General features: G+C 37.0%; 1 protein-coding gene across 1 annotated transcript; it reads right to left on the minus strand.

Annotated features, from left to right (window-relative positions):
- Window positions 1-674: 674 nt before the first annotated feature.
- Window positions 675-23,097, minus strand: LOC113230859. Its single transcript, XM_026464965.1, has 14 exons — window positions 22,907-23,097; window positions 22,433-22,523; window positions 21,467-21,595; window positions 19,696-19,956; window positions 15,230-15,419; window positions 14,103-14,213; window positions 13,130-13,315; window positions 10,943-11,083; window positions 7,856-8,039; window positions 7,552-7,679; window positions 6,681-6,789; window positions 5,457-5,575; window positions 3,526-3,757; window positions 675-1,539 (listed from the first exon to the last, which is right to left on the minus strand). Exons 1-14 carry the CDS (start codon window positions 23,039-23,041, stop codon window positions 1,411-1,413), a joined length of 2,145 nt encoding a protein of 714 aa, XP_026320750.1. The 5' UTR covers window positions 23,042-23,097; the 3' UTR covers window positions 675-1,410.
- Between the last annotated feature and the right edge of the window lie 1,222 nt (window positions 23,098-24,319).

Genomic DNA, 24,319 nt, shown 5'->3' on the forward strand with positions numbered 1-24,319 from the left:
TTTATTTATCGTCAGACGACAGTCGTTTTAGCTTTTCCCATTGTCTCGACAGTCTGTTGTCGTAATGTCAAAAAATTCGTGAACGACAGTTAATCAGTTCCTGGTGACTTGTAGCACAGGTGTTAAACCTATAGCAAATACAAAATAATGTTCTAAAATTACTAAGATGTTTATGTACTTCTTATTTGTCGTTGTATTTTGAGGAGAAAATAAAGTATTATTATTATTATTATTATTATATTATATTGTCTGTTTAAAGGTAAAATCACATAAGTGACATTTCTACAAAAGTCTTTATATAGCTATGGTAAGAAAATCACTATCTTTCTGCAGGTGAAACTCAATAACAAAAAGCTATAAATTCAATAAGTGGTAATAAGTTTATCTGCAGAAATATGGTGATTTTCTTACAACAGGTACATAATTTGGATATTTTTTGTGGATCTGTGGAATGCATGTGGTTTTACCTTTAAGCAAACGATATATTATAATCGTGTTGTACTATATGTGAACAACTTCATTTAAATACACAAGCCACGACACTTCAAACTATATGCCGTCATGACAAAATGGGAACGCGCCCTTATTTTTAAAATTTTGACTCGTTTTGGAATTTATTTTCTTAATTATTCTTTTTTATATATTTTATTTCGTTGGTTCGTTCCATCAGGACTCTTGTCAAAATTCTCGAAGCGAGAGGATGTGCTTATTAAAATTTATCATCACGTAAAACTCCAATTACACGTAATTTAACTGTTTTTAAAGCTTTTGATATAATATATACGTATATAGGCCCTCTTGGGGTAAGTGCCTCGACTTTATAGTTTAGTAGGGAGTGTTTTATATCGTTTGTACCCTTTTTATCATTCTATTATTTTGTTATAGTTTTTTGTTTCATCTTATAATAAATTTATGTCTACTACTTTGCTTAGCGAGTTTAAAGTTCAAAATTCAAAAGGAAAAAGAAATAGTGGAACTAAATCCGGTTTTATAAAAGATATTTCAAAGTATTATTGTGATCTTTTAAATGTTTATCGCACAAGAAATTTTTGGTTTTACAATTAGACGAGCAGCACTGCTCCCTTCGGTAATTAAGCAGAGAGTGACGACGGAACGAAACAAAATGAGAATGACGTGGCAAAGGAATTAAAGAACGATTCAAAATTTGAAAACAAGTGGTCACGAACCGGAGAAAAGGCGATAAAAAGGCTGAATGACGTCGGTGAGAGGTCGCATCGTCACACTCTAAAGCTAGGCTACAGGTTCTCCATAAATGCTTGTGTTAGCCGACGTAGCAATCGACGTAACGAGATTTTGAGTCAAAAATGACATGTCGGCTAACGTATTTGCTAATGAATGGGGCGCTTTACGGGCAAATTTGTTGAATTGTCCAGGTCAAAGTCCACACGTTCACTGCGGCGGTTGCATTTGCATTTTCCGGCACTGGCATAGCCATTTTATGATCCTGGCGTTGCGTTCGACAACACTCGGTGGCTCTGTATTGCGATAGATCTGCTTTTGTACACCTGGACCTTGGACCTGTAGAATCAAACGGAGTTAAATTAATAAATAGATTCAGGCGTTGCAGGATTCCGTACCGAATACCGACCCTGGAAAGGTAAAACGTCTTACGTGCATTTGTAAAATATTACACGAGAGCGATTTAAAGTAGGGTAGTACTGTCACCTTGCCTATTTCTGCCGCCAAGCAGTAATGTCAGAGCATTACTGTGTTGCGGTATTGAAGGGTAAGGGTGCTGGTGAAATTACAGGCACTTGGGATTGTCAACTTATGTCTCAGGGTGACGGGCGCAGTGGTAGTGCCCCTCAGATCTTTGCAATTTAAAGCACTGAGTGGCACTGCAACTGTTATGGATAGGCGTGTAGCTTACCATCAGACGCACGACTTGTTCGCCCCGTCACTTGATGTTTGGCTATGTTTATCACTTAAATATTCAAGTATATTATCGTGTAATTATTAAATAATATTTCACGATACAAAACTCGAATATCCAATAATATTGCACGATAAAAAGATCGACTACTTAAATAATAAAACTTGCTACGGAAATTAACTATAGACCACTATAGGTGTGGTTGTCTAGGACAGGGGCCTGTATACAGTTTGTCCGCTTTGCATTTTAGATATTCTAGTTGTTTTTAAACCATATTTCTGACGATTTAGGTGATTTTAGAATATTATCGAGATGTATGAAAACATGAAATATTCTTTATTGCACATAGAATTACAATTAAAATACAATAAAGTAACTTAGGCATAAAGATAGTGAGATAATGCGCAACACGCGGCCTTATTGCTGTATAGCAATTTCTTCCAGGCAACCTTAGGATAGAAATTTGGGATATGCAAAAGGGGTGCAAAAACATGTTATGTGAGCTAAGCTATCTTAGCTTAGCTTCGCTCGCGGTGTGGTCTCTCCTTAATCATTGCAAACTTTTCGACATTAATATTTTCTCGTATAAAAATTTATACGTGTTATCTAGCACATATAATTTTTTTTATGCAAATTTTCCCACCCTTCTCTTTTTTTTTCTTAAATTACTCAAACGTAACTACAGTCACACACACCACGACCAAAAATATACCCGGAATATATTCTTCGGCGGAGTGTCGAAAAGTCAACAACTCCTCTGGATGTCTCGTAGTAAGGTGAAAAACGTATTGAGCATATTTTTGGCAAGCACAGTTATTTTACACGATTTAACCTTCACGCGCTTCGCGAAGTAGGAAATTATTTATTTTTTTTTAAATTATTTATTCAAACAGAGTTTATTCTGAACTACATGTGGTGTTTTACTATGCACAGGTTTTCATTAGACGTCGTAATGTCTATAGTCTGTTTTTTTTTGAAAATGGAGTAAAATTACAGTGCATTGCGCAAAAGTGTTGCCCGCTTACAAGTAGCTAGTGATTGCAGTCGATAAATATTCGATAAATATAGAAATATCGACTACCAACTGAATGTCGGTTACGCTTATGCAATAAATCGGCGAATTTGTTTCATTTGAAACATCATCAATCCATTATTCGTCCAACTGCTGAACACAGGTTCACTTGACTTGTCAATTTTTGTAATTTCATACATACACTTCATTTAGAAGTTATTAATTTTAATTCAATATAGATACTCGAATCCGCATGTTCTTATTAAAATGTATGTGAATAAAAATTGATTTCGAAACTAGTAGGCCAACGGTGAAAGTAGGAATTTAGAACGTAATAATTCAGATATTTTTGGTAAAATATTACCATCGTTCACAATCTATCGCTAAAACTACAATCACTACGTGACTATTTAAATTTTTATGGAAAGTGGCAACCCTGCAAATGTCATTTTACTCAGTCCTTAAAATACAGATTACAGAAGGTTTTTAGTTGTAGAGTATTATTTTGATATAACTGTATCTTAAGTTTCAAATTTTCATAAATGAGGTCCTACTAAAAGAAGCATTATTTGTAAAATTTTGGTCCTTCGAACCGGATAAATAAATAAATAAAACTTACCGTATAATCAGCAGTAGCAGCCAACTGGTTAGAGTCCACTGTAGAGGCCGAAGAAAAATAAACTGGGCTCTCGGGAGGCTGCTCATGAACAATGGCGTCATAGTCCCTCGGGTCCAGACCGAGTCTCTCGAAAAACTGCTGAAGGCGAGAGGACTCTTCAGAAGGAGAGTCTGGAGAGTCTTCGCCTTCACATGGTGCAGAGGCTGGACTTCGGCCGTCGGTTCGTCTGTACCTGTATATAGATATACCAGTTTGGCTTGAATTCGTCGATGTAATTTGTTTCTTACGCACTAACTGTGCGATTCTTCCCTACTCCAAATATACGGGAACCTATCCAAGATACGCCTTAGCAAGTCGCTGTGATTCACATCTGATATGTGCAGTATGTGCTGGTTATGGGTGTTAAAAGATGAGAAATTTTTTTTAGACCTACGACACAAGGACTCTGCATTTTCTCTCTCTAATTGGAAGCACAGCAGGACCCCAAATCTGCCAATTTTAAATCATCCGAATTGTGTGTCTAAAAGGGTGGGCCAAAAAACGTTTTATTTGTTTTGAGAGATGTAATGGTATTTATTAGATGCCATTTACACCCAAAATACGCCTTGTAAAATAAAGCAGCAGCAGAAAACATTTGGCAATGACGATAAAACTTAGTTATTAGTTCTATTTTACCATTTGGCAATTTTTAGTGCGATTAGAATACAAAAAAAAAATCTTTTTCATATTAAGGTGACCCACTTTACTGTCGGTGGAGTGTTCATTAAGGCATTTTGTACCATTGGTTTTCTGTTAAAAGTGAAGAGCAGTGGATTGTCAGTGGCTAGCCATCGGGCTACTATTTAGCTGCCATTGAAATTTTTTGGTATTCTGCTCTTTAGTGACGTAGTCTACTTCTTCTTCCTATCGTATCGATGGCATAGACTATAATGCTTGCTATCGTGGTGAAATTTGCCATTCGAGGGAAGGATTCGCCTCTTGTTGCCCTCCTAATTATTTGATGTTTCTTTCGATTCGTTTTTACTTACAATGAGTATATTAAAAAGTAGGAATATTCGAAATGAAACTAATTTTTTGTTCAGCGTAACAATCGAAACTAACTTAAGAACTCGATATGCTAAATACATTGAAACTAAAATCGGGCGTACATTAATTCAAGGGCGCCATCTATGAGCGCATTGCATTGCATTGAATTTATATGTATATAAATTCAATATATAATATATAAAATTATTATATAATATAATTCAATGCAAATTTAATTACAGTTAATAGCGACATCTCTCGACAGGTCTGGTAGCTGCAAACTTACCTAACTGGGTGACGAAATACTTTGATAGATTTGATGAATTTGTAGTAAAATATAATATAACTTTTAAAGCATTAACTAAACGCTCGTCAAGGGCACATTACGTAGGCGCCTTTTTTGAACCAATCAACCAACACCACATACATGTTATTTCACCCCTGCCACAATTTAACGAACTGTTCGTATGAACTCAAAAAGGTCAAAAAGGACATTCACTTTTTAATTGTACTTCTTTAAGAAACCACCACTGTTTAATGATTAATGGAACTACTCCCGTAAACCAGCAACCCATTGCCAATATATTATAGTCAACTTAAATCGTCTTTCAATTTTACGAGCTCGTCGGGATCCTCATCATCTTCTACTTGGATCTGGCGGCTACAGATAGATTTCCTAAAGATGGCGTTACGGCAAAAATGTCATTGAAAACCAAATACAAAGATCCGACACTAAGCACATAGAAAAATTTATGAGGTTCGCTGGTTCGTTTCGTGGCTTAGTTGGCATGGCGTTGGGCACGGTTTGCTAGAAGACATCGTTACGAATCCGGCTGGGTGTCAGGATTTTTTTCCAAGTGTTCGATATTTGTATTACTAATTATAACAAATATAAAGTATTTTACCTGTCTGAGATATCTGACTTCGACCGCAGTATGGGTCTAGGCCGGCGTTGCTTGTAACGAAGACATCTCTGTCGTTTGAACGTACCCAGTGGGGACGTTACTTCTTCAGGCGGACATATCTGCAAGGATACAGATTACAGCAAAAATCATAACTCTTGGTATAGTAAAGCCACACGTGATTACACGAAAGTATCAAATTATGTACATGTGGAATTTATTCTCTCATATTTAAGTATGAAAAAGTTATCGACTAATGTAATTCGTAGTCTTTAAGGCGAGGTATTTTAGTGCGAGCCTAGATTTTAGGAGGTGAGGTCAAAAAAAAAAAAAAAAAAAATGGGGCTCGCGACCCGCAATCAGCGCGAAAACTAATATGAATAATCTCAGTACAGAGTACTAAAAAACCGATCTCTGTTTGCTAAGTTGTATTGAAATCGATTACGGAACAGAAGAAGAATCCTATCTTGTAACAAATTAGCACATTCTTTAGACAATATCCTTAGGTGTGATGTATCGTATATTTTTTGTAAGACTGTTATTTAATAATAAATACCTAAATCATTTGATCTAGCAAAACAGTTTCTCCCGCTTCTCCTCCCGTGGCTCGCCTTAAACCACCTCCTCCTAAAAGTTGTCATTTTGCAGATGCCCTATTACACCAATATATTTTATATCTATCAAGGATTTCATTATGACAGATCATTAAGACTATTTTTTAAGTGAAATAATCAATTGTTTGACAAGTAATTATTTATAGATAACATAAAATTTAAGAGACCAACACTTGATGGCCATTTAACCGGCGACCATAGAGTATGAAACCGATCTGGTATAGAATGCCAATTGCCTCCGTGGCCGAACGGTTACCATACCGGCCAGCCACGCAGAGGTCCCGGGTTCGATTCCCGGACCGGGAGAAATATTTGTATGCCCTACACTTACTTGTCTCGTGAGTTTGGGTGTAATTTGTGGTTGTCTGTGTATATGCCTATGGCACCCGCGATACAGGGTTTGTGTGTGTCCGTTATTTTATAGAATGAAAAGTCACACCTTGATATGTTTATCATTAGTTCTGCAACGCATCATTGGCGAACATCTTAGCTAATCAACATATTCGCAATTTATACCTAGACTGGTCAACATGTCATCCGACATTTTTGACGTACGATTGGTATGTTGGCTGACACTACCGACATGTTCCTTAATTAATGGGGCAGTTTATACCTGCGGAGTGTTGACATATTCCTGCGTGTCGTCAATGCGTGGTCGCATGCTGCGTACTTCCGCATACTGAGGCTGTTTGCTGATCAGTTCCGTGCTCGGTTCGTGGTATCTGTGCAAATTATAAAAATCATTTTCGTATTATTTGACAAGACTACGTCGTGCTACTAATAAATAATTTAAGTTGTTCAGCCGTAATCATGGGGCTGTAAAAATAGTAAATTGTGCATTAAGGTCTTCACTTACACTTCACAACACAACAATTACTGATGAAACGGCGGGGTCTTTGTATTTCTTTTTATAAACAGATGGCCACTTATTCTTCCACAGATAGTAAAATTCGAATAAAATGCTATAAAAGGTAAACACGCATACAGCTACGATGTATGTACGCATGAGATATAAAACAAATAATTTCAAAATACTAAAAATACTGCCGAATTTGGATTTATAAAATTAATTTAGTATAGTTCCATAGCAATTATTTAGTTTTTTTTTCTATACTTCAAGCTTATGCGAAATACAATCAGATGTTTCGAGGATAAAAACTTTTTGCTTACTCTTGACTATAAGAGAAGTACGGTGCAATAAAATAAATAAAAAATCCATTACCGCGAGTGTGGTAAAATAGTGAAAAAGCCCGTGGGCGTAATTTAGGACTTTACGGCCGACTTTACCTGCACGTCAAAACACTGTTTCCGAGCAAGTGTGATTAAAACATATATACGAAATTTAGATCCAAGATGTCTGAGACATAGATATGTGAAAAATGGACATGTTCTTAACCACTAATTACTACAGACGTGTTATAAATAGTTTTCCAAAGGCTAGACGAGATTTTGAAGGACATGGTATAAAAGGTGTTTTTTCTTACCTGCCGTAATCCCGGTTATAATCTTTCCGACCGACAGTTAGGCATTTGAGAGGTTTGTAAGTGCACTCGTAGTCCGTGTACTCGAACACCGGGAGCTCATCTTGGAATTGCGGTGGAGGTGCACTGGCCTGATGAGAAACCAACTAAGTAAGTAATAAGAAATACATGTCTAGGTTGGAGATGAAATCAGCGTGGCGGACATTTTCAAGGTGTTTAAAAACACGAATTGTCACTGTTAAATTGTCATTCCATTATGAGCACACAAAGTTGTACTTAAATAGAAGTTCATATTATTTATATTAACCTGGAAATGTATGCCCACTCTGGGCGCGAGCGGCGATACCACGTGCGCGGGTGGGGGGTAGGCGAGGGGCGCGGGGGGCGCGGCGGGCGGCGAGGGAGCGCCGTCCTGGAACTGCGGGGGCGCCGACACGAAGCACTGCTCCAGTCCCGGCGAGTAGCACTCCTCCAGGTAGCAGTTGTAGCGGCTGCTGGGAGCAGTACTGACATACAGGTCGCTGTTTATATGCTCGTAAGAGGTGCTACTACGGAAGCAAACGACGCGGCGACGTTTGGTATAGCTATCTCTTTCGACCATGAAAATAATCAACATATTTTTAACCGACTTCAAACGAGAAGAAGGTTCTCATTTTGATTGTATTTTATGTGTGTATGTTACGCGATTAAACTCCGATATTTGTGAACCGATTTCGGATGATTCTTTAAGAAGGTACCTCAGTAGTGACTGCAAAATATTTTACTTCAAGGGTGGCAAATTAGGGGACGAATCCGGTTTATTGAATATCACCCACTTCCGGTTAACCTACTTCAATAAAACTTAAATAAAGTGTTATAGTGATCCGATGATGGAGATGGCAGACAGGTGAGAGGAACTCCTCAACAGTGTACAATAGCTACCTTGTGTGCGGGCTCATATGATTAACTAGGTTTGGACTAATAAACTCAAGAGTCTTATATGGTCTTATGCCTAGATGGCGCTGATGAATAACCTGGAAGTACTTTATATTATGTATATGACCGTGGATACCAATTCCTCCATAATGTGAAATATAAGAAGTCACTTAATTTCTTGTAATATTCTTCTTTTTTATATATTATAATATCAAGTGACAGGACGAAGAAGTCGTGCGCCTGATGGTACGCTACACACCTGTACGTAACAGTTGCAGTGCCACTCAGAGCTTTAAATCGTAAAGATCTGAGGGGCACTGCCACTGCGTCCGTCACCCTGAGACGTAAGTCGACCAGTTCCATGTGCCTGTAATTTCACCAGCACCCTTCAAAACCGGAACACAGTGATGCCGACACTGATCGGCGGCAGAAATAGGTGAGGTGGCAGCACTATTCTGGACGAACTCCTTCACAAGGAGCTCTACTGCGGCTACTTCCAATATTAAAATTGTTTTCTGAACTTTGACAAATTTGCGTGTCAATAAATGGCAATGCGTGTAACAAACTAATTTATAAATTCACGCTTCCTAATATGGGCAGATGGCGCTAATCCTAAACAAAATAAAAGAATAGCCGGCACTATCCATAAAAATCTATACAATAAGCGTCATCTAGTTCATTTGTCTGTTATCACTAGAAATTAGAGTAGATTTCATAAATTGCAGTTTGTTAATGTAATGGCAATGGCAATCAAAGTCCCATTCCTCACTTTATAACAAGTTTATTGTATTTATGTAACAAAGATGTATATAATGTACTGGCCTTATTTATCAAAGGTACTTAATGTTAACAATCTTGAAATGTGTAGTTAATTAAACATACAATTATAATATAATTTGTAATTACCTTCAAAATACAAAACACTTATTAATACTCAGCTTCATATGAAATTGCATGCCTATTTTTATAGTAGCTATTGGTTTGTAGCGTGTATGTTTCAATAAAAAAATGTATCAAGATTGTTTACATTGAGTTAAATACCTAAACAAATGGATACATATACATCCATTTATATTCAAATTCCGTACCTTTTCCATAATCTGTAATTCTGTTTCCCTAACCTTTTGATTTTCTAAATGTGAAGGCAAAGCCATTAATAATAATGATAATAAAAAAATAGTGACAAAAATAGCTAATAGGTGCTCCTCGCGCCATCTGGTGTACCCAATAGGTACTAAATTCCTGTCTACGCTGTTTTGTATCGCGATTAGCAGTCAGTCAGGCAGTGTTTCAGTTGCCGTAAAGGAGACCGCGGTAAAGAGCACAGCGACAGAGAATAATCAAACTTTTGAGGTTCGGTTTTTTTAGTGTTGACTATGATTGAGAAAACAAAGTAGAAATACCGGTACTTCCATTTAAAATTTATCTTTTAGACCATACTGCTGGTTCGGACACGTGGAGAGAATGGGAGAAGATCGTGCCGCGAAGAGGGTAAGCCATTTGGGACAACTGAAAAGACGCCGACCGGTCGGACGTGTCAGGTACCGTTGGAGCGATGAAGTCCAGAAAGATCTCAAAGACCTCGGTACTAGTGGTTGAAAGAAGTAGGCTCAGAACCGGGAGCCGTAGCAGAATCTGGAGTCGAAGACCAGAACACTCTTTGGGTCACTGCGCCACCGAAGTAAGTAAATAAGTATCTTTTAGACCCAAAGTGGTCCCCAGTGGGGATGAATAATCCCAGGGAGGCAGTAGAGGCCTCGGAAGCAATTGGGGAGCTTTGATGCTGTTCAAGGGGTGTTACTGTATTTGAAAAAAAACCTGAATAATCTATATAAACTACATTACAAATATATTTTTTTTCTTGTGATTTTTTTCCTTGTGATTTTTTGTGTTAAGTTAAAATAAAAAACACGTGTTTTCAATTATTTTTTGTGGTGGTTGGCGTTGAAATTTTTTTATCTTGCCCAAGTGGGTGGTAAACCAATAAGTTTGGGAACCTGTGTTTGAGACCATGGTAGAGGAAAGAATCTTAAACAAAAAATTTCATTACTTCCTCCACAAAATCGTAACAGAACAATATATCTCATAATTAGTTAGTATCATCATATTTACCTGCCTCCGTGGCCGAACGGTTACCATACCGGACTGCCACGCAGAGGTCCCCGGGTTCGATTCCCGGGCCGGGATTAATATTTGTATGGCCTACATTTATTTCTCTCGTGAGTTTGGGTGTAACTTGTAGTTGTCTATGTGTGTGTCCATGGCACCCGCGACACAGGGTTTCCCTAGTGCGGGGCTATGTTGAGTGTGTGCGTTATTATTATTATTATCAATAAATTTGTGACGGGCCTAAACTAGGATACCCCGTAATTTAGGTATCAAAATATAGAAAAGCTGATTTTCATTTCGCAACACCTCTTTCAAGTGCATCCTCATAGTGTCAGCGTTGTAAAATCACTATCAGGTTACAAAGAATCACCTCTGTTCGTGCTGAGTGGAGGAACCAGAGTCGGTGCGATGCTGTTGGTGCTGTTGCTGCTGATGATGTGCGGGGGCGCTGCGCTGCGTGTAGTGCCCGCTGGAGCCGCCTGAATCGCGTGCAAACGACGAACCGCAACGACTGCAGAAAATTTTGTTTTTATATATTGGCTGAGATTACTAACGTTTGACAAGTTATAAAAAAAACAAAATGTTAGATTTTGTTTTCGTTTAATACAACAAAATAAAACCACTTGAGATAAAATTATTGAAATTAAAATTATTTAAAACAAATTTATAGAAATATTCAAATGGTATTTTTTTAAACGTAAACGAAATATTTAACAAAAAAAATAGGGTGTAAAAGATGATGACGTATTCAGTGTTTCATACTTCTAGAAATATTTATCTATCCAATTTCTAAAATAATTAACTGGTTAAAGGTCCTTGACCTTTAAAATTTAAATACAACTCTATAACACTTACGATTAGATCGGTTCAAAGTGTCAAACTTATTGTGCTCTTGACTGTTCAAAGTACATAGCAGCGCCATCTGTAGCCCGCATTGAACAATAATTTTAGACTAATCCTAATTTTATTGTATATTTTGATGCAAGATGATGCCCGACTCTTTTTTGAGGATGGAGTAAAATGACAGTTTATTGCGCAAAAGTGTTGCCCGCTTGCGAGCAGCTAGTGATTCCAGTCGATAACTATACTATCAACTATCGACTGAATATTGGACACGCTTATGGAAGAAATAGCCGAACTTGTTTGAATTCTTTTTCATTTGAATTATCCTCGACCAATTATTCATCCAATTACTGGGCACAAGTTCATTTGAATTATCAATTTTTGTAAGTTCATACATACACGCGCTGTATTTAGAACTATTTTTATGAAAAATACAAACAGGAGACATATTTTAAAGTTTTTTATTTTAATTCAATATAGATAATCAAATTTATTTTATTTTTATTTTTTTATTTATGGCACAATGTACAGACATCAGATACAGAAAATGAGGAAAATAAAAACACATAAAAATTAATACAACAGGCATATCTGTGCCCAATTATTACTGTGCTCAACATTCATTTTAAAACATTTAGACATACTTAAACAGACACTAAATCAATCATAAAAAAAAAGAAAAATCGAGAGAAATAAAAAATAGAGAGAATGAGAATATGCTATTCACTTTACATTAATGCTAGCAGTGACCTCTTAAATGCTGGGACACTGCAGTTAAAAATATCACAATTAGTACATATTTCATTATAATACCCACACATCCTATATAGAGGATTATTTTGTGATACATTGTTTTTTGAAATGGGTATACTAAATAGTCGTTGATTACGCACAGACCGAGTCGGCACCCTAAACAGTAGCATCCTTAGCAAGCCATCGTCAGAAAAACCATTGGCAATTTTGTGCAGTGCACGTAAATCATTCATCCACCTACGTTTTTCTAATGAAACCATATGAAAGTAGTTCAAACGATCACTGTATTCGCGCATTGCTTTACGTATACCACACTTCGCAGTCAAAGCTCGCAGGAATCTGCGCTGTATAGCCTCTAACCTGTCTATATGGATTCTTAATGAATCCGGCTATTCTTGTTAAAATGTATATGAATAAGAATTGACCTCGGTACTAGTAAGCCAAAATGTCAAAATAAGAAAAAAGAAGGCAATAACGCAATTAGTAATCATTAGAACGGCGTAACATTTCTGGCAAAATTTTGTATTCGTTCACAATCTATCGATAAAAGTATCGACAACAACTACATAACTATTTAAAATTTTATGAAAACTGGCAACCCTACAAATGTCATTTTACTCAGTCTTCAAAAAAGACAGACTATAGATATTATCAGCATATACTAAGTCCATTTAGCATTTCAGTCGCGATCTATCACCCGTTCCTGCCTTATTAATTGTGAAAACTATACTCTCCAATGTTGCGAAAGTGTTATTGTTAGCGTAACGCAATTCTTATTGTTTATTTTCATTAAACATGTGATATTAAAACATAAAATTTCACAGAATGGTATTGCCTCAGTTTTGTAGGCATCGACGATAGTTCGTTCTCAGATTGGTACTTCAGAATGAAGGTCGGGTCAATGACCGCTATTGACCTGCTAAATGGTACAAACCACAGAAACATCTAATGCTCCTATTACCTGTTATACGACTGATAATTATCATCTCCTGGACTAGGCTGCTCCGAAAAGGCATCACAAGAAGAAATGAGGCTGGAGTGATTTGACCGCGTGCCTTTAGAGGAGCAGCTGGCGGTTCGTTGATGAGCCGAATGGCGGCGCCGCCGGCCCGAACGGCCCATGGTTTCGGTACCGCTCATTTGCATGCTGCAAAGACAAAATGTTGGTTACATACGAAGATACCACTGAATGGATCGTGCGCTTTTGGAGGAGCATCTGGCGGTCTGTTGGTGGGCGATATAGCTGCTGTCCAAAGGCACTTAGGCTTTCAGTGTTATGACATTTTCGCGTTCCAGCAAAAACGAGACTTACAGCGCCATTTTTTTTTTTCTTATTTTATAATATCAAGTGACGGGACGAACTGATGGAAACAGTGCCACTCAGAGCTTTAAATTGCAAAGATTTGAGGGGCACTATCATTGCGGCCGTCACCCTGACAAAACCCATGTGCCTGCAATTTCACCAGCGCCCTTACCCTTCAAAACCGGAACACAGTAATGTTGACATTACTGCTTGGCGACAGAAATAGATAAGGAAGCAGTAGTTCCCTGGACGAACTCTTTCATAAAGAGCTCTACTGGTCCTAAAATGTACTTGCCATGTAGTGATTTCTTTGTTATCACTACAAATTAGGGTAGCTTTGATAAATTACTGCTTGTCAATGTACAAAAATAGCTATTTGGTACTGGTCGCGACATCTGGTGCACCAATGGGTACCAAATACCCAACTATGCTGGCTTGCATAGCGATTAGTAGTCCTCTCGACTTATTGGTCCATGCTCAGAACCTTGGGGCATCGAATGTGCATGAAATAAGGAGGTTATACCGTTTTGTCTGCTCTCCTATTTTGACTCCAGTTACAAGTAAATCCCGCCCATTGAAGTTACTAATTCTTTACTAAGACCTTGGAACTAAAGGACACTAAGTGACTTACTGTTCGGGATAACATCTGGCCTGCGTGTGCAAATCAGGCAAGGATTTGTGGCTGTTGATGTTGGGACAGCTATCTTCTTCGCGCATGCTAGGTTGAGAGTGAGAATTGGATCTATAACAAACAACTTGTCAGTGAGTAAACTATTTATTATAGGACTATACTGTAACTAGTTATGCTGAAGCTACTGAGACTCTGGAGTTGATTTTTGGGGGAAGCTATTTTACTTTGGTTTTTATTTCTACATAATCCACCAGGACGCTGTAGACGAAGCTCTTTATGATATTTAGATTGTTATGAAAAAAAATTTAAAATCGCCATGACGTAAGTAACTCTATTACGATACTTCCGATGTAAGTTGTTGCAAATCAAAATACCATAGTTTACATTTGAAGCCAAATATATACTTTTTTGCATATTATAGGGGATTTAAAAGCATAGAAATCACTTAGTGTTTAAGGAATGAAAATATTTTTCCGGATTTAAATCGCGTATATTCGTGTTTTGAAACAAACCAACGTTTCGGGCCCTTTACAGGTTCCATGGTCACGGTTGACTCAACTGGATTTAAATCCGTATATTTGTATTATATTTAATATGTTGGAAAAAACAAATATACGCGATTTAAATCCGCAAAAATAGTTTCATTTCCTATGTGTAACAATCATTGTTAACAAGTGTTTGTTATGTTTACTTTCAAACATTGAACCAATAATATACATAAAAAAAGGATATATTTAAGTTAAAAAGCAAAAAATGGTATTTTGACAGGCTAAGTTGCTACGTGTGAGGTATCGTATGGTTGTCTGGGAAACTCGGTTACAAGAAATGGATGAATGGGCCAGTATGATTGATATCTATCCGTAATAATGTCATATTTGCGTCCTTGCTGCCCTCGCACTGTGTTTTTTTAATGATACAAATTGACGGAACGAACAAGTCGTGTACCTGCTGGTAAACGCCTGTCCATAACAATTGCAGTACCGCTCAGAGCTTCAAATCGGTGGCAGAAATAAGTAAGGTGGCAGTACTTCTCTGGACGAACTCTTTCACAAGGAGTGGTGCTACTAAACTGTGTTACTTGGTAACTGATGATGACAAGGTATCATAGACAAGAAACCGAAGTATACCTGATATATCTAGGTGCAGAGTGGGCATAATGTGGTGGCGGACTGATAGGCGGGGCCAAATCCTGAGGTGAGGATCCACCAGACCCTGACACTTCCACTGGATCCGGTAGAGATAGTCCAACCAACTCCAGTCGTTCTAGCCGCTCCGCTGACCCCTGCAGTGCGTGCTCTGGACTCGAGTGAGAACTCGCTGATGCAAAATAATAAATTAGATAGATAGATAAATATACACTCGAACAAAAATAGTAGGTACATAAACAAATTAAAAGTAATGTGGGCAAAAGCGGGCTAATCGCTAAGAGCGATCTCTTCCAGATAACCTTTGAGGAAATTATTGAAAATAGTACACGCATCTCGGAAAATGACACACATTCTTTCCTTTTTTTTGTAACAGGCAGATTTTCAGAGGTTCACATTTTCGAATACCTGAAAGAGATTCCATCTCGAAAGAGTTCTATATAGTCTATAAAACCTCCAGGCCGAGATTCCCAAAGCATTCTATATCGAGCCCCAGGTATAAAAAAACTCCGCCCTTTCCTGTACGCCAGGGTGCCTGTCGAACAATCGGCGAGTATCTTACGATAATCCTTTAACCACGATGATATACCTTTGCGAAATAGCATTGTTTGTTGAAAACAGACAATATTAATGATACTCCTTCATGGGTAGATTATTAGTTTAATATTAACAATTTATTGCTCAATGCCACGAAAACAAAGTGTGTTAAATTTGAAGTACCTAATGTAAAATCGACTAGCTCAATCATAGAAATAAATGGAGAAAAGTTAGACTCTGCTGCAAACGCAGTCCGTAGAATATGTGAACTTACCGATGTTTCTACTGCTAGACTAGTTTGCTTTAGTTACTTCCATAGTATAATGTCCTACGGGATTCTCATGTGGAGTAAAGCGGCAGATATACAAATCATATTTGTATTGCAAAAACGAGCGATTCGTTCTGTGTACCATTTAGGTTCTCGTATTTCTTTCAGAGAAAAGTTTAAGGAGACTGGTATCATGACTGTGGCATTGCAGTACATTTATTCAAATATTTTCTATGCCCATAAAATATACATAATTTCGTTAAGAAAGAAGATATCCATAATACAAACCTTAGAACTAAGTCCAAACTCATGGTACGACGTTTTCGTTTAAGTAAGCTAAACGATTCTTTTATGAGGAACTGTATACGTTTTTACAATAAGATTTCGGAGCATGTATTAAGTTTAGCATTCCCTAAGTTTAAAACTTACATTAAAAGTATTTTAATTGAAAAGTTACATTACAAAATTGTAGACTACGTATTAGATAAAGATGTATGAAAAGACAACGTGAGTCTCGATTCCACACAAATATGATTCAAAATGTATTCTATAGCATTTCAGTTTATTTGAAAAGAGTTTTTCTCAGGGAAGTCAGCGTAGTGAACGAGTGGTAGCTTAAAAAATGACGTTTTCAAGAGTAAAAATTTTACCTATGGAATACATGATTATTTGACATTGATAACCATTACAGTGTTTGTCTTCGCCACGATAAGACGAAAGTAGGTTGCATCGAGTATATAACCAGAAATAGAGGCCAAATATCATATAATTTGTTTGAAAACTATACTGCCATATCATTACTGTGACAACTGCGCTCCTATTGGCTAGCCCGAGTTCGAAACAATTCATAGGTGTTGTCAATGGGTGTCGTCAACTGTTTCACTTCTTATCGACCAGTTAACTTGAGCTTTGCTATAATGGACGAAAATTGCAAAATTTTGTAATTAGATGTTTTGCTGTTTTTCCCACACTACCGAATAGAACAGCACGGCATTGTTAGAGATATTATCTATATGTATTACAATAAATACAGAATATTTTTGGAATATACGGAGACGTCCACACAGGTCAGTAGTTGGCCTGTCTATATTTCAGTGCAAACGATAGTTGATATTTATAAGAGCTGTATCGGTAATGTGTTACCAGGAGTATATGGCCCTTATTTCGTCTTTATTTCTGGTTATATACTCTCAGGTTGTGACCAAAATTTTGTGTTTCCATAAGTGGAATAATCCACATTACATGGATAGTACCCATGTAAAATGACCTAAGAAGTATTTAAGCATTTCACAACAAACAAGATATTCGGTTATAGTCTGTCTTTTTTGAAAACGTAGTAAAATGACATTTGCAGGGTTGCCAGATTTCATAAAATTTTAAATAGTTATGTAGTTGTTGTCGATTGTTTTATCGATAGACTGTGATAAAATATAAAATTTTGCCAAAAATGATTGAATTCTGAATGTTACGATGTTCTAATGATTAATTGATTACCGTCTTATTTTTATTTTGACAGTTGGCCTACTAGTATCGAGATCAATTTTTATCCATATACATTTTAACAAGAATAGCTGAATTTGATATATTGAATTAAAAAGCAAAACTTTAAAATATGTCTCCTCGTTGCATTTTTCATAAATATAGTTCTAAATACAACATACGTATGAAAGAACTTACAAAATTGACAATTCAAATGAACTTGTGCCAGTAATTGGATGAATAATATGTCGAGGATGATTCGAATGAAACAAGTTCGGCCATTTATTGTATAAGCGTGACCAACAATCGGTCGATAGTCGATAGAATATTTATCGACTGCAATCACTAGCTGCTCGCAAGCGGGTAACACTTTTGCGTTATGAACTGTCATTATACTCCGTTTTTAAAAAATACAGACTTTAGATAAATGTATAAAACTTAACAAGTGTTTCTTTTTATAAAGCTCACTTATAGTGGAACGTATGAAAGTGAGCTCTGTGTCAACTGTCAAAAACACATTGTCGGCGAAATTTAAAAATGTTGTAGTTCCGTTATTGGACTCTGATCCATTTTTTACTGTTTAAGCGCAATATCGGACAACTAAAGCTTAAAATATGATTTCTAGGTCAAAGGTATATTTTTTAAAGGTCATACAAAATTATTCGCGTTAATGGAGTTACGAGGTTTAAGAATTCAGCTGACGACATTTTATTTGAAAAAAATCCGTATTAGAATGTCAGAGGGCCCAGAACATACAAAATTGGCACGTGGTCTATGAGAAAAAGAAGTTCAGGAATCTCTGCTCTAGGCAAAACGATATGATGCACGTATGGCCATGAACAACTATAATAGCTTAAATACAGATACCTGTGTTACAAAAATAAATAATAGGGGTTAAAGTATGAAATTGCCGATTTGTACTGAAAATCTAAATTGTTTATTTTTTAAATTTTTAACAAATTTATTTAATCAAAATAGTTGCCATTATTATCTATACATTGCTGCCATCTAATGGGAAGGTTATTAATGCCTTTGCGATAGAACTCCGACGATCTAGACTGCACAAACTGTGTGAAAGCATTTTGTACAGCCTCCTGGGAAGAAAACTTCTTGTCACGTAGATAATTGTCCAAATCACGAAAAAAATGGTAGTCCGTTGGAGCAAGGTCTGGTGAATACGGAGGATGACGAATGGTTTCTAACTGCAGTTCCTGAAGGGTCAAAATGGTTTCTCGTGCTGTGTGATTCATGAGTCGGGGCTGTTTTACTGCTAGTTTTGTCAACATGGTTCGGAGTTCGGCATAATAGACATCTGCCGTTATTGCTTGACCAGATCGGAGAAAACTATAGTGAATAACACCATGCTGAGACCACAAAACAGTTACCATTACCTTTTTATTGGTAAGTTTTGCTTTAGGACACTGTTGTGGCATTTGACCTGGGGTCAGACATTGCATTTTTCTTTTCCGGTTATCATAAAGAATCCACTTTTCATCACATGTTACAATTCGATCCAATATTCCTTCATTTCTGTACCGGTTCAACAAGGCAACACAAGTTTCAACACGCGTTTCTTTCTGCAGATCAGTCAAATCATGAGGCACCCATTTTTCGTATTTTTTTATTTTATTGATTTGACGCAAGTGAGTCAATATTGTGGGTAAGGTAACGTTAAATCATGCCGCTAATTCCTGGGTAGTTTGACTAGGATCGGCTTCCACTATCTCTCTTAATTCATCGTTATTCACCTGTGTGGGCGGTCTTCCTCGTGCCTCGTTCTTTAAGTCGAAATTTCCATCACGAAAGCGTTTAAACCAAAATCGCACGGTGCGTTCATTAGTAGACCCCTCTCCAAACGCAGCATTGATATTGCGGGCTGTTTCTGCCGCGTTAGTTCCGCGTCGGAACTCGTATTCAAAAATCACTCGAATTTTCGCAGTATCCATCTTTCTTGCCTAAATTGAATAACAAAAACAATTGAAAGTCGGTATTCAAATGTTTCAAATTTAAAAAAAAAAAAAATCACAGAAACCATTTGAAAAAAGTTTCATTCGAAAACCTCAAACCATGAAGATTCTATGAAAATTCAAAGAACCTATTGCAATAAAACGGCAATTTCATACTTTAACCCCTAATACATTAAAATGTTAAAAAATCGACTCACGTATTGAATAAGCGCTTTTGATAATGACTTCCGGTCTTTGCCTTGGTATAACAAACGACTCTGGAAAGAACACTCTCGCGTCGCCAAAGCTCAAGGGCCGGTTAATTTTCTCTCGATGCTCAGGGTCTGATTTCTGCGCCTTTGACCCTGAGGTACCTGATGACGAAGTTCCGGAGAAGGTTCCAGAGTTGTGTTGCGATCTTGACATGTCCCGATCTGGATAATCTTTTAGGCGACGTGATTCTGAGTAGATTTTGTGCTCTGTAAATGATAATTTTGAAATTAAATAATTCTCGGGAAATTCGTGTAATCAGTGTCAGTGTACTACTATGTCCTTTACTGAGGGAAAAGCTAACGTGATTACAGATACAGGATACTTGATTTTATGTTTCATTATGTTCCATGGTCAGCAAAGTACTTGCGGAACTATTTGTGAATTTTAAAAAAATGTTCCTTTTTTTGTTCATAAAATGAGCACACATATGTCCTCCATCTCACGTGATAGAAAGACAATGAGGTCGACGCTGGAGCATACACACATATAGGTATTAATGCCTATTCATCTCGCCTTGAAAATCTCAAGTCACAGTATTCAGGAAACAAATATACAAGCAGAGAATTCATCTGCACAGAATCTTGTGAATCATTAGTATATCCACAACATAATGATGGAACCCCTCGACTCCAGGATAGCGGAATTATTACATGCGTTAGAATTACTAGTCACATAACACGCTGGACATGGACTATTTTTTAACCGACTTAAAAAAAAGGAGGAGGTTCTCCATCCGACTGGTTTTTTTTATGTATGTTACGCGTTAACTTCGGGCGGTAATTTGTGAACCGATTTTGATGGTACTTTTTTTTGGAAAAAGGGTACCTCAGTATTGGTCCCATTTAAATTTGAGGAAAATATGCCATTTCTAAGGGTGTCAAACTAGGGGATGAATCCGGTTTCGCGCATTTTCCGGTAACCGATTTCAATTAAACTTGGCAAATAGGTGTAATTCCACGAACTTTTGAGGTCGGTTTTTTACGTTGTAATATGTTACTGGTTGTAACACTTAATAATAAAAAAATATAAATAGACTGCCAATATTCAAATTAGACACTTCCAGATTAAATTATATATAAATTATAATATTTATGTTATAATTTGAACTAGGAGTATAGTATCTAAATACAAAAACATCTTTTCCTTAAAATTCCTTCAAAACTAAGTAGGTAAGTATAAGATAATATTTGGATATCGACTGTGAACTGGCAACCGGTATTATCTCAATTTTGATAACTTTACAGGATGAAGAAACAATAATTTATATAGCATTTAATAACGCACACACACTCAACATAGCCCCGCTCTAGGGATACCTTGTGTCGCGGGTGCCAACTGACACACACATAGACAACCACAAAGTATACCCAAACTCACGAGAGAAATAAATGTAGGCCATAAAAATATTTATCCCGGCCCGGTAATCGAACCTGGGACTTCTGCGTGGCAGTCCGGCATGGTAACCGTTCGGCCACAGAGGCAGTTAGGAGCAAGTGAGGAGGAGGAGCATCTGGTTTATTAAATAAAAATACGTAGTGTACATATGTAATAAAAATATTTAAAAACTACGTATGTTTATTTAATAAACCAGATTCTATTTAAATGACGCAAACAATTTTTTCTTCATCCTGTAAAGTTGTCTAAATTGAGATAGTACCGATTGCCAGTTCACTCTCAATCATGAAAGTGACTATCTCTGTGGACTTAGATACTTACGAACAGCGTAAGCTGGGGAGTATACATTTTCTCTACTGTCCGAATGTTCCAGCAGTCTTCGAAGGGTATTCTGCAGACCCTCACCCGCGCTGACTGCCCGTCGCGCCCCTCCCAGTCTTGTCGTTGCATCTGATAATTGCATTATTAACGATCAAATTGGTGACCGTCATAATAACGGAGTTATGAGCAGCAAAAACTTACAACGAAATCTTAGTTATAGTACATTGTATGTGTTTTTTAATGTATGTTATGTTATTATAATTTGTGAACCGATTGTGATGATTATTTTTTTGTTGGAAGGAAATTACCTCAGTAGTGGTCCCATTTAAATTTCAAGTAAATATTCCCCACCTATAAAGGTGGCACACTAGGGGATGAATGACTTTTGAGGTCGGGATTATTTATAATTTAATATCCACCTGTATAATGAGTACTTTTTCCTGAAATACAGGATTCTCCTAGTTTAGGCACATGTGTTATATTTTACATTTCTACAATAAATTATTCAATAAACAATTTTATTATTTATTATTGTGTGTTAAGCGCGGTAAATAAGGAAGTACTTATATACTATTAGAATTCCGAAATCGAAGAAGGGATTTCGGAGTCGAAGTTCATAATTCCCGTATTTTTCACAGTCCCGCCCGTGAAACATACCATGTTTTTCATCACACTTGCTCATATATATCAATAGTGAGATTGCATGCAGGCTAACTAGGCTATAATGCCGCAAATAAAACCCTTCGAGGTTTTTATTTGGGGCTTTTTTCTTTTAATTACAACCATGGTCGGTAATGAATTTTCTTTTAATTTGTGGAATAAATTTTATTTGGGGCATTACAGTCAAGTTGGCTTGTCTGCAATCATACTATTTACGTGCAAGTGTGATGAAAAAAGTTACGAACATTCAATTTGGACCAGAATTTTTATTAGGTTGTGTTTAGAAAGGAAATTCGCAGAACTTACAAGGGTTACAGCAGGCATCTTGGTTAAGTGTTCCAGAGCTGACTAAATGGCATCCGCCTGCAGCAATTGCCTGACCCAGTCCACTGCTCACCTGAAAGAAGTAAGTAATAGATATTGTTGTTGAGCACGAAAGGAGCTGCCCCGCACGACGTACCATACCTTTACCGTACGTCGGCGAGTACCGTACGCCGATTGGCAAATATTTTCACCACAATTGCAAGCATTACAGTGCATGCAATCGATACGATAAGAAAATTTTGACTCTGCAATTGTAAGTACTAATTGTGATTCTCGAGCTTAATATGCATTGGAAACGAACCTGATTATCAACAAAAGTTACGTCCGGTTTCTAAATGTTTCCTGTTTGTTCCAGTGTCTCTCAAAAACCTAGCGATTTTAACCTTTGAGTGCTCAGACCGCACGACTCGTCCCGTGACTTGGTATAGTAAAACATAACATTGATCAAACTCTTACCCTAAGAGGTAATTCCTGTTTCCGGTCCAGCACCGTCTCAGACTTGACGTAGAAGGCCTTTGTCTCAGCCAGCAGCTCGACGGCACTTTTGCGCTTTTGTTGCGGCTGCGGCGCGAGGGACCGCGGCGCCGCCATACCGTCCTTCTTGCGCGGCAACTTGAAGCTCGCGAACAAGGAGTCTGCTAGGCGACGCCTGGAATAAATAGTTGCGTTCCTTGAAACCCGATAAATAAAGGTGTCAGACTGTTACACCAATACTTAAGGACTATCTGTAAACTTTTTATGTATGTGGTGCTAAGAATAAATAATTTTCTACATATATCTGTCTATACACATGCCGTGCTCCGTGAGGGGCTTAAATAATATCGCTGCGTGCTGCGTAATATAAACTCGTTTACACATTAGTCCGGGCCGGCGCCAGGACGGGCCCGGGGCACGGCCCCATCGAGTATATAACTAGAAATAGAGACGAAATAAGGGCCATCCATCCCTGGCAACTCATCAAAAAAATGGGTCTTATATCACTTTTAAATATCGACTCTCGTTTGGCTGAAATCACAAATTAGAAAGCTGAAATAGTACAGCGCCAACAACTGACCTGTGTGTCACGTATTCGTATATTTCAAAAATATTCTGTATTTATTGTAATATAGATAATATCGGGGCTGTTCCATTCGGTGGTGTGGGCAAAACATCTAATTACAAAACAAACGGAATCATATTTCATCGGTAATTAAATATCAAATATGTAATTTTTCAATTTTCATCCAATATAGCAAAGCTCAAGGTAAACTGGTCGGTTGACGACACCCGTCAATTGTTTCGAATTCGGGCTGTCCAATCGGAGCGCAGTTGTTACCGTAATGATATGGCAGAATAGTTTTCAAACAAATTAAATGACATTTCGTCTCTATTTCTGGTTATACGCTCGATATACGGTTGTGATGGTTAGACCTTTAGATTGACTATTTAGAAAATGGTTGTCAAAATTGTTATAACTTTAAGATCTGTTGAGGAATAAGTTATAACTTCATTTAGTACTATTATTATATTATACGTTAATAATTAAGATTACGAACAGATTATAGGGATGATAGGGTCATAACTGAGTTAGTGACCTTTTTGTGACCATAGTTTATCTTTACGACACAAAGTATCTTTATACTTAGTGTCCTTCTTTAAAATGTGAATAATTTGTGTTTTAATTTAATTTTTTTGTTTTGTTTGTGGTTTTCTAATAATTTATTTATGTTTCAGGTTTGAATGTTTGTTTTTTTTTCCTAATTTCTTTTTCTATTTGTAAAAATGATTTATTATTTTTTTATTTTGTTGCATTAGCTTGTTTTGCAATACGTTACTCAGTTATATTCAAATTCAAAATTGAATTTCATTTTAATTATTAATACAAAGATC

Source organism: Hyposmocoma kahamanoa, unplaced genomic scaffold (assembly GCF_003589595.1).
Source record: "Hyposmocoma kahamanoa isolate Upper Pololo Valley unplaced genomic scaffold, ASM358959v1 101, whole genome shotgun sequence".
NCBI classification, from domain to species: Eukaryota; Metazoa; Arthropoda; class Insecta; order Lepidoptera; family Cosmopterigidae; genus Hyposmocoma; species Hyposmocoma kahamanoa.